Source organism: Dryas octopetala, chromosome 5, assembly GCF_963921425.1.
Source record: "Dryas octopetala chromosome 5, drDryOcto1.1, whole genome shotgun sequence".
Taxonomy (NCBI): Eukaryota; Viridiplantae; Streptophyta; class Magnoliopsida; order Rosales; family Rosaceae; genus Dryas; species Dryas octopetala.
In genome coordinates, this window is record NC_141370.1 from 13,213,312 (window position 1) to 13,227,381 (window position 14,070).

Below are 14,070 nucleotides of genomic sequence, written 5' to 3' on the forward strand. Positions count from 1 at the left end.
TTCATCCATTTTGCTTCTGTTGGGATCCTGGAACTCGAAGATCGGATCGAGAGCTCTCTCGCACTCGTACCCGAAACCACCGAGCTCTATCTCGGACTCGGAGGTCTATTTCAATCTCTCCACCATTTCTTTGCTCTAACCGAAACGCCGGCGTTTCGTTTCGCTCCATTGGATTACAGTTGGTTTTGTTTCCTCTCTCGCAGGTGTTACATGGACTTTGAAGGCACGGAGAGAGCGAGAGCTAGAAAGAGAGAGAGAGAGAGAGAGGGTGGAGCGGAAGAGTCGTCGACTGTGATCCGAGCAAGTTGTGAGTAAAATTTTGAAGGTAAAATCATCCTCTTCTCGAGTTTTTGTTTTTTTTTTTTTCTAGTGTTTCGCGGTTTCGATTTCTCGAAATCTGAGAGGAAAAAAAGATGTTGCGGTTTTTCACGCCGCGATTGCGAAGAACTGCTGTGGATTTTTCTGATTCCGGTTTCGAATATTGATCGTTTTCGTTTACTCGGATCTAGAAAGATCCGTTGGCCGAGATTTTGTTGCATTTTCTTGAGCTCGAAGTTAACACACACACAAACACAGTGTTTCTGAGAGCTTCTCCTTCACGCCGTTGATATTTCGGTTTACATTTCCGGTAATTGACAGCAATTAGTTCTTCTTTCATTGTTTTCTGTTGCACTGTCGCTCTCTCTCTCTCTCTCTCTCTCTCTCTCTCTCTTCCAAGGCGTAGTGTGAAGGAAGCCATTGTTGTAGGTTTGACAGTATCTGAAACAATCTTTTCGTCGAACAGATTCTAAACGATTCGCTTCATCCTTCTCTCTTTATTTTTTTCTTAATTTTTCTGCTTCTGAATCTCACAAATTCACAAACGGCTTTAATTGTTTTGATTTTCTTATTATTATCTGTTTGCTTTGGTTAGAAGTCACTGTTTGATTATAGGTATCATGTCGGTTTTCTTTTAATTACCAACAGATTATGAGACGGTTTTAATGGCGACCCATCCATTTTTTCTAAAATCGATAAATCAATGAAGCTTCCCTGAATCCCCTATGCATTTGCCTCTCTGATTTTTCCCACATTTCAATGAATTTATTAAACAAAAAAGAAAAAAAACTCTCTCTCTCTCTCTCTCCTTAGGTTTTGTCCTTGTTGAAAGGTCCATTTGTCTTTCTTGTATTGCATCAAATTACCAGTATTGACTTGGATTCATTTTTATTTATTGTTTTTTGCTCGGGTGTTTGCAGTTGATTAACAAAAAAGAAAAATAAAATCGATTAAACGATGTCGTCGTCAAACTCTCCGTGCGCAGCCTGCAAGTTTCTCAGGCGGAAGTGCACACAAGAGTGCGTGTTCGCACCCTATTTCCCGCCGGATCAGCCGCAGAAGTTCGCGAACGTTCACAAGGTTTTCGGGGCCAGCAATGTGGCCAAGATCCTCAACGAGCTCAGCGCCACGCAGCGGGAGGACGCCGTGAACTCGCTGGCCTACGAAGCCGAGGCTCGGCTCCGAGACCCGGTCTACGGCTGCGTCGGCCTGATCTCGATCCTCCAGCAAAGGCTGAAGGCGGTTCAGGCCGACCTCTTCCAGGCGAGGAAAGAGCTCGCCACTTACATGGGCCCACAGGCCATGCTCTCCATTCTCCAACCCCCAGCTTATATGCCGCAACAGCTTCAAGGAAACGCCTCTTCTTCTGCGCTCCCGCCGTACAACATTTCGCCGATGATGGGAGTTCCGACTGGGCCTTCCGGCGTCCAGTTGATGATTCGAGAGCCTCAGCCAAACCAGCAACAGCAGATGTTTGAGGCTCAGCAATTGGCGGCGGCGAGAGAGCAGCAGGAGCTGTTTAGAACTTACGATCATCAGCAGCAGCAGAATAAACAGCCAATGCACACTCAGCAGACTCAACATCATCATCAAGATCATGTGAGGTTTAACAGTGGGTTCGACTCGTCCGCTGGCTCGGTTACTGTCAGCGGGTTCACTCAGTTGCCCGCAGGAGCATCGCCCAGCGGTGTTTCACCTTCTTTGGCTCTGGGCTTTGATAATGCTTACCACCAGATTCAGCAAACGGAACCTCCTCACCATCACCACCATCCTCATCACCATCCTCACCACCATCAGCTTCAGCTTGAGGCTCAACTGTTGCTCCAATCCCATCAGCCACACCAGGGTCAGCAATCACAGCAACCCCATCTGCAGCTAAAGCCCGAAGGCGGCGAGGAAGGTAGTAGGAGTGTTGGGCCGTCATGTTGATGTCTTCTGCAGCTCTTTAATTTGTGCCTTCCCGCTTTTTCATTGAATCAAATTTTCATTCTAGGTATGCTCTCTCTAATTTTTCTGCTTCCCATTTTGCAATTCATGCATGTCTTTTATTTATTTATTTATTTTTGTCAATGTTAGCTGGGTAGATGTGCTTTTGCATTTATGAATGTTGTGATGGTTTTATGTGCAAATTGGGTTTTGCTTTTTCATGAAAGGGAACAAATGGGTGATATCGTGGAAAGCCAAAATTACTCTTTATTGCATAGAGTAGCTGTGGTTGGTTAAGAGAATTATTGTCTTTTCACAGCCAGGGATGTTCCCCAACGCACCTTCATCAATAACATCTGAGGAGAATAGCAGCCTTAGGTCTTCACTTGACACTTGCTCATGCACTTCGTAATATCCCTTTCTCTCCTGATGAACCATTTTTTTCCTTGCCATGATGGTTTTTGTCAGAGATATAAATATATCCGCGTAGCTGTGATAGTGTGATGTGATGCTCTGCTTGAGCTAATTGGACACATTGATTGCATGTTTGATATATGGGTCCAAATTGTGGAAAAGGAAAAACATGCCATACCTTCTATGTTTGACTCGACTTAACAATTGGACAAAATGGGGGTAGCTAGAAAGGTTTTTAAGGCAATTGGGTTGACAAACAAAATTTATGATCTCCACTTTTAGCCCTTAAATTGTTCTTCGCATTGTGTAAGGACAATACTACCCTTCTCGATCTCCTACCTACCTAATAACAAGTCTCAGTTTTGGCATCTGTGGGACATGATAATGCAAAAGTCAAGTCTTATTCCAAATTCTCTATCTCATTAAGACTGAAACTTCATTTGTGTTCTCTGTAGACTGTGATTTTGCTATATGTATTTCTCAACTACACAGTGTAGAGAAATAGACTAGAGATCTTTTTTGACATGTCATGTAGAACAGTACAACGTATGGCACTTTTCGCCAATATACATATATATTGAAGTACCATGTAGATGAATATTAATTAGTAGGATTCTTGATTTTTTTTGTTTTTAATTTGGTTTTAAGTGATATATGGTGCTGTTCTCAAGATTATGTGAATAGGGCATTACTATATGGTTTTTATTTAGTTTATTGCTTCCTAAATCTTGATTACTTTTTTATCTTTGAACTTTTATTAATATTGTTTGATAGCATGTAGATATACATCAGACATCTCCTAATACGGGTTATCCTTTTATTCTTTTTCCCTGCAGTTCATATCTTATGCATACAACTGGAGAGATCTAGAGAGAGAGAGAGAGAGAGAGCTAGAGAGAGAGATTTACAAATGAGATTTAGAGAGGTTCTATTAATTATCTGAGGTTCAAGTAATTATCTGAGGTCCGAAATCTGCATCATTTTTGAATTTAAAGAGAGAGCTTTCATTGGAGAGACAATTCGAAGTGTAGGAACTGCATTGATCTTCGAGTACAGTCTTGTCTTTATCTTCTGGATTAGTACTAGTGGTAACTTATAATTCATCCTTCTTTTTTGCAAAGATGTAAATCTGAACGTCTGGAAGTATCTAATGCATGTTTCCATCTCTAGTTATATTACTTATTATTATGATTATTATATGTTAATATTATTGTTTCTAGTTGCCAAGGGGCTACTTATTATATATAAGTACAACTACCTACTAGTCTACTACTATTATTATTACTGTTATAAAGTTATCGTTATTTATATTGTTGTTGTAATAACAAAACATATAAAAGAGATAAATTATGTTGACAGTAGTGCATAGTTACACTAGTACGTACAGTAGTACTACCCAATACACAATAATGTATTTTTCTTTGTGATAATTACTTCACATTTTGTTTCACTCGATAAACCTATATATATATATATATGTACTTTGTTGATAGTGGTGAAAACTATAGCATGACCATTCATTATACATTGGTGTTATATAATATAAGGTTCCATGTGGACATGTGCATTTAAAATAAGAGATTTGAATATAATTTCTTTAGTTTACTCCATATGAAAAAATAAAGAACAAGAGAAAGAATATATACATATGTAAATGCTTTTTATTGACATTGTTAATTTATTATTGAATTAAAAAGAAAATACTTAAGTGATTTGAAAAATGAACTTGAAATAACATATTTTTTAAGTCTTTGAATTTCTTCATATCTTAAAACAGTCAAATTTGAATGCTGATATATTAATTTTGTTAATTAACATAAATTTGATATTACTAAAAATCTCATAAGCAATTCATAACAAAATTCAAATACAAATCCCTCATTTTGAATTCACTATCTAACGTAACTTAAATGATAATATTTAATGACTTGATTTTCCTTCTAGTCATTATATTGTAGCAAATTAGCAATACAGCCATATGGTTTGTCTCTCTAGGAAGGAAAAGTTTGGGTCAACCAAAGAGATCTATCATATTGGGATTAGTGTTAGCTTTATAAGAATTAAGGACGTCCATAACAATTTGTTTTTAATAATACGACAGTACGTACAGTGTTTATATTTTATTTTATTTTTGTAAATATTAGGGTCTGTGGTGGTCCACTTTCACCCTGAATCATATTGACTTGTTATTTATTATTCAAACAGTGTATGGATCTGTCTTTTAATGAGACGAAGACCTTGACCTTAAATAATTAATTTGCTGCATGAGAGTCCATGCCGCATTTTGGACATGACAGGCAGCTAGCCATAAAGCTCAGATCGTTTTCCACAAACAAATTAAACTTCACATGTGCCAATTAATGACACAAGTTTAATTAGTTGATAAACATGTTATCTTTATGGCCTTAAAAATTCGCTCTCATACACGTGGATATTGGATAATCTCAGTTGTTATCTTATCTTTCATAGATAGAGATCAATTTTCTTACAAGTAATAAGATTATTGTTATCAATTGACCATTTCGTATATTCTCTCTCCCACATAAATATATAATTTATTATGCAAATGAATTTCACTTCTATTAAAAAAAATAATTCGTTCATATAAATATGTAGTCCCAATATTCATCTGAAAATTCGATCACTTTCATTAGTTAATATTTAAGGCAGATATATTAGAATTTCAACTCATCTCACGCAATGTGTTTTTTGTTTATCTAGCTTACCCAGATTGTATATGAATCATTGAGAAACCAATTTGTCTTCCTATAAAAGGACAATTAATGATACAACACCAATTGTTGCAAATTAATAATGACGTACCCACTAGATGCATGAACCAAATGTACTAGATTCGCAATATTATTTAGTTTAATTCCTTTCATTCTATTTAGTCGGCTACCCTGATTTAAAAATAATTCGTTGAGTGTTCTTATTGTGCACATCCTAACCGATTTAATGTAAAGAATGATTCAATTAGGAAAAACAAGAATGGTAGGAGTGGAGTTTATTCCGTCCCTTTGGGTTTTTGTTACACAAGGATTATCACAAGGAATATATTATAAATCATGTTGACTGATTGAGCTGTCGCTAATTGGCATGATGTTGACTGATTGAGCTGTCGCTAATTGGCATGATGCGATGTACCTTTACACGAATCCATATATATATTATGAAGTAGCTAGTTACATTACATCTGATCATGGTCCAATTCATAGATTGCATGGAAATGTGGAATGCCTTTGAGTACACGTGCTTTCCCTCATAGAATCATCGATTCCAGTGATTTATGAACAAAACTAACCTGTGCATTAACCTTTTTTTTTTCTTTTTTATTGAAAGATATTTTATTGAATAAAACTAAACAAGAGTTACAATACAATTAAAGCTACTCTTGAAGCCACACAAGAGCTTCTCACACCCAACTAATATGATTTACACAATGTAAAACAAAGTAGGCAATAATATGTGTCATCCCATTATAATTCTAGACACATAACTAGAGTAAACCTTAAATAGAATCCAAAACTCTCTTAACTTCTTTCAAAAAGTGCCCGTCAAAAACTAAATCCTTATCTATCTTCTAAAATTGAAAGATCTGCAAGAGAATATAAGAAAACCCATCACCCAAGACATGCAAATTGGATTTCGTGCAAAAACGTCAATCTCTACTTATTGGGAGGAAGCAATATGACCAAGAGGGAGGGCCATAACCACTACAACCTCTTTGTGTGATCATGAACAATCGTACACGCATTACCCACCCCCAAAACGGGAACTAAAGTACCATCAAACTTGAAAAATACACGAACAAGAAACTGGCTAGAGTTCATCTCTATTGACAAAAAGTCAGAGGAAAATTCTAGACAAACCTTCTCGAATAATAAAAAAGTGGACTTGACAAAACAAAACAAAAACTAATCCTCGATCAAGAAAGGGACTCAAAACATAAGAAAACTAAAGCATTAGCCCGCAGAGGCCTAGGACTTGAAGATCTAGGCATTAGCAGACAAAATTTTGGAGGTTGTTTTTCTCTTTAGCGGTTAGGGTTTTTTTCTCTTTTGGTTAATTAACAACTTTTATTGCTTCCTATGCATTAACCCTAAATACATAATAATATAATAATGAGTAGTGTTATTCCCACCTCCCTTTAAAATAATTAATAAAATATTAAATAATAAATTTATTCTTTGTAAAATTACTTAAAAGGACAATGATTTGAAGTAAAAAAAAATTGCCTTGATGTGGTTCCAGCCATGGTGGCTGCCATGACAATCTTCAAGCATGGTGATTATTATTTTCCATGGCAACTGCCATGATATTTTCCTTTGATAAAAAAAATTAAAAAATGAAAAGAAAGAAAGACACAATACCCACTTGTAATCAACATCACTTAATGGTATAATTAATGTGTGAGTGAAGGTTGTGGATTGTGATATTCTTTGGTCGTACGCAATGTTTTGTTGTTGAAGAGATATGAAGATGGTGATGGTTCATTGAATATATGTTTAGGATGATAAATACTAGGGGTTGTAGAGATATGCAACTACCAAAATGGTGATTGTAGTTCAAACAAAAATATCATGGACTTTAGGGATTGAGGATATTTTAGGTGTATTGAGTTTATGAGATGGGTGGGAAGAGTAGAAGTAATATTTCTGGGGGTGAAAAAATTAAGTGTGTGGAAAAATAGAGATGAGGGGTGAGAATAATAATACTCTATAATAATATTATTATTATTAAAAAAAAATTATTAAGACCACTTTCAAGCTTGCTTTTAATAAGGTTATAAACTTATAATTATGTAGAGTTTTTTTCTCTCATTAGAAATTTAATATGTTATATGGTTAAACTGTAAATTCTAACCATTTTATTCAAACAAAAATTTACTTGAGAAATAGTTTAGAATCTTTAGATTGATAACCTCATAACATAACATAACATGTTAAATTGTCTAATAAAACAACTATTTCCTAAAAAATGATATGCATAAACCATGTATGTCAATGTGAACTTTGAAATGAAGCTGGCTTTCATTTTTTGATAAATAAGAAAAAAAAAATGTACAACAAATTCAAGGTGTTTTGACTTTTCAATTCATGTAACTATCAGGTCCAGATTTTGAGATATTGCGACAAGCTGCAAAAGAATAAGTCAGTCTCGCGGCCAAGGTGGGAAAGTGTTCCCTCAACCAAAGATAGTGGCCCAAGACTGTTAGCCAGTTTCCATTGATAATTTGATACCCAGATCCTTTATAACACCGAAAAATGAAAGAAAAGTAGAAAACTACAGCATACTTTTACATGGTCCCCAAAAACTTCCTAAATATATGTTAATTCAGAAAACAAAAATTTTAAGCTTTAGCTTCGAAAACCCAGCACCATAGAAATTCATATATTTTTGTCACTCATCCTTTGCCTTGTTTTCTGACTTTCAAATATCTTTGACTTTCAGTACCAATTTACAGCTTGTACAGCTTTTATACTCTCCTTCCAGTTCCAGCCATGTTAAATTCTTCCCCCACTTCCATGTATCTGCACCTGTTCAAAACCGGGTGTTAGTTTCCCATACAAAAGAAAGCTCGTTTTTCAGTGCATCAAAATAAAACTCAGCAATCTCTTGGCCAAAAAAAAAAAAATAATAAAACTCAGCAATCAGTCCAAAATTCATATAGATAATGTTTTTTTTAGGTGATAGAAACTAAACAAATATTAGCAAAACAAGATTAGACCTCACATCAGGCAGGACTTAGGTGGGCCAAAGCCATTTGTTTCCTTACAGTCTTACAGATTTCTTGTTAATAGATATTTGCATCAGCAATACTATAAGAAACTATTTATCGCATTCCATGATTTAGTACAATGATTACTACTTGTGTTGAACTGTCGGGGAAATCCACCGAAGAAAAAGGTCAAGAGGTGAGGTAAGGCTATGATTGACCAACTACTGTCATTTATGTAATAAAGATAGAATAAATGAAACAGCAAAAGGTAAATTTACACTAACCAGAAAGTTAATCTGAATCAGAGGACATTTGAGAATGAGGATCCAATGTCATGATCATTTTAGACAGCATCTCGCCCATGTCTTCTAATTCTTCTTTTGCAAAGCCCCAACTACTAAGTAACTCAGCCCCAGGTGCTCCTCTGGCAATCCCAAACCTACGAAGACTTTCCAATCTATTCTCCAAAAATGGTAAGATGGCACTGCTAGAACGTAGTCTAGCTGCCATAGGGATTGAATGGACATCAAGCGATCCCCGGGATGGCGAACCAATAATTGGGGTGCCCAAAAGCTCACCGTGTTGGCCAACAAGGTTCCTGAATATTGAAGGAAAAGGCAAAGGTATTGGAAGAGGACATTGAGCCACTGACAGATGGCAGAACATTGGCCTTGTTATTGCATGCTCATAAGCAGCATGAACCATATTCTTCACTTCAGAAATTGATGCCCGATTAACTCCTGTAGAACAGAAACAATCAGTTATGATATAACAAGCATCCAGTCCTCAACAAGCAGCCCCTGACCCTGACTACTTTGTTCAAGGTAGATTGTCAAGAGAGTGGCAATAAGACACAAGCCTGAATAATTTCTTTAACATTCAGTTTCACCAATGAATGGCTCTGCATTTCCACAAGCATCTAAAAATCATCTTTCCTCTAACATAATAGCTTCATTTAGATATACAGTTAACACCGATGAAATGCAGACATCATTCATAATGTAATCAAGATGATAATGGTCATGATCACAAAGTCCGATATTTACATTGCTCTAGCCACTAAAGGCACCTTGATGTCGAGAGCATTAACTAAATTGCATATGCAAATAATATGATCAACTAACAATGTTCCAGAAGCACAAAATATGAACGATCCTGAATGAGCATGTTTAACATTCTCCATAAGACAAATAAAAGAATAATAAAATAGCTGATGAATTGAGGTCCAAAACAGTACCTGATCCAAGGGCCCCATGGACTGTAATGGATTCTACTGATTGCAAGTCTTCAACAGCCTCTGCTATCTCTGGTGTCAATGGCTGCAAATTCCCTAGCAAAGTTTGCTCAACCTGATTCCCTGGATTTTATAATGCCAAATTATTAACTAAATTCATTGCTAATTACTGAGAGCTTAATGTGAAAATCGATAGAAATAAATACCAGTTAAAGAAGGTGCTGGCATTGCAACATCAAGAATAGCAACCATATTCTGCCTAGCTTGCCCCGATAGCATTTGCACAACCTCATTAACAGTCACAGCACCACAAGCATAAGATGAATCTACAGTGGGTCCAAGTGGTTCCATTCGGAAAGGGAGACTAACAGAATGTAGGGTAGCAGCATACGCTGCACTGCAGTGATAAGGGTTTTCATCTTTGATGCGGAGGAATGTTGAAGCTTTGCCTTTGAAATCAAGTAGACAGAAAATTAGCCCACCAGAAAGTGTAAATTGTTCAGAACAGGGAAACAAAGAGATACATAGTACATAGAAATTGGATAGCAAAACAAGTGTTTAAAGCCTCCATATTAAGCAATGAGTTGATACTTAATTTATGCTGATTAATAGGATAAAACCAGATTTCTGAAAATGCTCCAGAATCATAATGCTAGAGCAACAAGTAAAATGAAACAGTCTGAAAAGGCTAGAGAATCATCTGAAATAATTCATTCAATAAACGCAATATTTCTTACTTGTACTCAATGAGGGTAACCCAACTGGAACAATCAGTTTACATAAGGATGATAGCCTTGAAAATGAAACCGCATCGTGAAGCTTCCGAGACACTGTCTGCTTCTTGCTTGTGGGATTCATGGGAGAACCAGGACCACGTACAGAATAGAGCAACACAGGAGCATTTGTGTATTCATCTGCAATATTCTCAAGAAAATCCATGGCTAGAGCAGAGAAACCTCCCGAGTCATCAACAATGAACTGAAACCCCTGTCAAAATACCAAAGACTCCGTCTATAAATTAAATCAAAATTCAAAATTGAAGATTCCAACAAAGCAGGCACAATGCAAAATTCATTTAAAACCAACAGTACTAGATAGTACTTCTACCTTTGATGTTCAAAAGCCAAGAAAGATATATTAGCATAACCTTAATCATTGTCTAAAACTACAAAGACACTGTTAATTCACCAACTTGGACTGTCTACCACACTGGCTTTCTCAATGTTAAAATAAAGTGCACGATCAAAAATCAGTATACAGAATTTGTAGAGTATATTTGAATGCAAACAAAAAAAAAAGTTCAAAATCAGAAACGTGTGATAACTTTAAAGCCCCTGACACAAGTGGTGCAAACTTTAAAACTACAATTCACTTGCCCTTCCTACAAAAGTATATACACATATGTATAATATAAAAAGGGAATGGGGTATTAGCCATTGTACCCAGGTGGTTATCACACTCTCCCAAAGCATATTAGAAACACCAGGAACAGGAATGTGTACTTGAGGACAATACTAACCTCCCACCCAACACTCTCCCCCCCCCCCCCCCCCCCCCCCTTCTTCCTCTTCTAATCCAGGGAAAAAAAGCAAAGCAAAGGTCAATAGGTTGTAGTAATATAATATACCTGAATATGGTCACACTCTTCTACAAAAAAGCGAAGCCTCTCACTCATTTCTTCTCCATGTGTACCCCCAGATAAGGAATTCCTTCCAATCCCATAATTGTCAAATTTCTGAGGATCCATCCACAATCCACTTAATTCATATAAACTCTGGGGATGATACTGAACTTTTGAAAAGTCAGTCCAGAATTGGACACCATTTTCCAAACATTCCACTTTGTCCCTGTCATGAATTTCTCTTCGAGACTTATTCTGCCCACCACTCACACCATTGTCAAGAGTCAAAAAATTCTGCTGATCTTCCTCGTACAAACTTTGCAAGAACAAATTCTTCTTATGTGGTTCAGAGGCATGAGTAGAAACATTGCCATCCCTGCACATTGGTCACCAGACCACACTAAATTCATCTATCTACAACTAAAAAGGCAGCAGATATGGTATTATAAACAACTCCACAAAAGCAGAAATGAGCACCCACGTAGCCTTATAACTGAAAACCCACCAAAGAAAAAAGTCTCACCATGTTCTAATATTTGATGCAGATGAACTTTCATCATACAAAGTACCACGTGAACTCATAGTCCCAAGTGATCCTGCAAAAATCAAAAATTGAATATTTGCAACTTCTATACATTTCTAGCCACTATATACACAAACCCAATCCAAGTTTAAGTACCTTGAAGGTCCACAGAGAGCAAGCGAGGAGTGTAAGTCAGAGCACCCTGTTCATGACATAAACGTACAAGTTGCTAAGTAAAAGAAAATGAAGCAAACACTTCATGAACTGAGTAAAAAAAAAAAAAAAGAAGAAATTAAAAATTTGCACACCTGGTGCGTCTCACCATAGCGGTAGAGCACGTCCATGTTCAAATGCTTGTCCTTGAATATTGGGTCGGCGTGAGGGTCCTCCGCCAACCCTTGAAGCTCGTCCTACAAGCATGTATGAATATGATGAGGAAGTTGTAGAAGGAATGAAAATGGCGGGGTTTATGTTTATGGGTGTGTTGAGTAAAGCTGTGTGTGTACCTGGAAGTTCCAGAAGTGCGAGCCCACAAAGTTTGCGAAGCCTCCGACTTGGATGGTGACGATTTCCCTCATGGTTTTCGCGAAAGGGTCGGAGCGAGGGAATGAGTTTGGAGCCAAAAGGGGTTGGGAGAGAGACTTGGGGAGACAGCGCAAAACGGTGAGTTGGTTGTCCCATGTATATGAAGGCTAGTCGGGTTCGGGTTGGCCCTAGTATTCAAACTAAGCCCACCCATATTTTTAGTTGGGCCTAAAACATGTCCAAGCCTGCTCAAATACAGACGCCAAATTGGGCTGGGTGATCTCCAGACCTGTAGTCAGCTCTACTTTGCAGATGTAGATCCAAACTTAGGGTCTATTTTTTTACCAAAAATTCACACTTGTCTTCCATTTGGAGGTACTTTTGTATGAAGCCGTTCTACTAAACAGCCCGACTCATACAAGGGATTTAATATTAGGAATAAGTGAATGACAATATATTTAATGGTTAGATTTTATACAATTATGAAATTCAAAAATTTATTGAAGTAAATCCAACTTTAAATATATTGTCTCTTAGTCGTCCATCATGTTAAGTTCCTTATATGAATCAGATGTATATATTTTACCCACAACTTTAAATGTATATCTTTAAAACAAAATATTGATCAAGAACCTAAGTTATGTTATACTCACTTGCGAGTGCTTTTTGGTGAAACTAATGTTGGGGCTCTGCATTGCATCAAATGTTGTTCCCAACTTAACTACCTTAGTGCATCTATTATATGCAACTCCACCTTGAACATTGGTTGGTCCTTACAGTTGCACTTCAAACTCAATCAGGATTTTCTTGAGTTGCTTAAACTAGTTTGGGCTCTAGGAATTTTCTCTGAGCTACTCCACCTATTAGGCAATTGAGTCACCAATTGATCATGTGCTTACTTCACCTCGAATGATAGTCATGTGTCATGCGTTCCAGCCAAATTATCGAGTTCTGACACAATTTAGTAATGATTTACTTCTTTCAATACCATCACGTTGCATCGATATTGTCTTCAAATTAACAATCGTAAGTAAGTACAAATATAAAGTTTTATCTTAAAAAGTATCGATGCAATTTAAAAAGATGTCATGTTTTAATATACACAATATTTTATAGAAACTTATTCATCGTGAGATAATTATACTTAACCCACCCAATTTCTAACAGCTAAAGTGCTTTTCTACTAAGAAAATACTTTAATTTATTTTAGCTAAATACTTATTATACTTTTAAACAAGCCATAGTTTACGGCAATCAAGAAAATGTATACTTGACAAGTAGTGGATTTCTTGAATGGTTGACATAAAACAAAGTCCCATTTCAAACACTCGGGCAGAAACCAAAATCTTGGGTCATTGACTCATTTCTCAATTGAACCATTGATGTTTCAGGTGACTTGAACACGTTTTCATCAACCACCACTGAATGTGCTCAAATAATCTAAAGATATGTCTATGTCTAATAAACCCGATAATAAAAACAAAGAAATACCAAATGTTGACATTGACGAGAATAAAAAATGAAAAAAATGTTTGGTAGTTAATCAACATAACAGGAATACAAAAAAGAGGGCTATCTTTTGAATCATTCAATTTTCTAACCAAACGATTCTTGGGGGATCACCAAATCAACTCCATGAGATTCATAACAATTCTTGCTTTATCTTGAGACTGACTGCTTTGTCGTGGATCTATTATTGTCTTTGCATGAGCCAAGCTGTAAGATGAGATTATTCATTGTATAAAATGGATAACATAAAAAATGGAAGCTATTTGGTTGAGAGCTAA

At 36.5% G+C, this 14,070-nt stretch overlaps 2 protein-coding genes across 2 annotated transcripts; one reads left to right on the plus strand and one right to left on the minus strand.

Moving 5' to 3' along the window:
* The first annotated feature begins 273 nt into the window (after positions 1-273).
* On the plus strand, positions 274-2,251 carry ASL1 (ASYMMETRIC LEAVES 2-like 1). Its single transcript, XM_086242904.1, has 2 exons — positions 274-325; positions 1,239-2,251. Exon 2 carries the CDS (start codon positions 1,276-1,278, stop codon positions 2,245-2,247), a length of 972 nt encoding a protein of 323 aa, XP_086099030.1. The 5' UTR covers positions 274-325; positions 1,239-1,275; the 3' UTR covers positions 2,248-2,251.
* Positions 2,252-7,859: 5,608 nt separating this feature from the next.
* Positions 7,860-12,384, minus strand: LOC147284485 (plasma membrane, autoregulation-binding site, misato segment II, myosin-like, tubulin/FtsZ protein). Its single transcript, XM_086242901.1, has 10 exons — positions 12,265-12,384; positions 12,067-12,168; positions 11,915-11,960; positions 11,759-11,831; positions 11,242-11,611; positions 10,352-10,601; positions 9,821-10,063; positions 9,618-9,737; positions 8,665-9,120; positions 7,860-8,198 (listed from the first exon to the last, which is right to left on the minus strand). Exons 1-9 carry the CDS (start codon positions 12,334-12,336, stop codon positions 8,672-8,674), a joined length of 1,725 nt encoding a protein of 574 aa, XP_086099027.1. The 5' UTR covers positions 12,337-12,384; the 3' UTR covers positions 7,860-8,198; positions 8,665-8,671.
* Between the last annotated feature and the right edge of the window lie 1,686 nt (positions 12,385-14,070).

Excerpts from the sequence above, each read along its gene's own strand:
- LOC147284485 (XM_086242901.1), bottom strand. The coding sequence starts at position 12,336 with ATGAGGGAAATCGTCACCATCCAAGTCGGAGGCTTCGCAAACTTTGTG. Across the intron at positions 11,961-12,066 it reads GCTATGGTGAGACGCACCAG|GGTGCTCTGACTTACACTCC; the intron begins GTGTGCAAATTT and ends TGTCATGAACAG. Across the intron at positions 9,738-9,820 it reads GCCAGCACCTTCTTTAACTG|GGAATCAGGTTGAGCAAACT; the intron begins GTATTTATTTCT and ends TATAAAATCCAG.
- ASL1 (XM_086242904.1), top strand. The coding sequence starts at position 1,276 with ATGTCGTCGTCAAACTCTCCGTGCGCAGCCTGCAAGTTTCTCAGGCGG.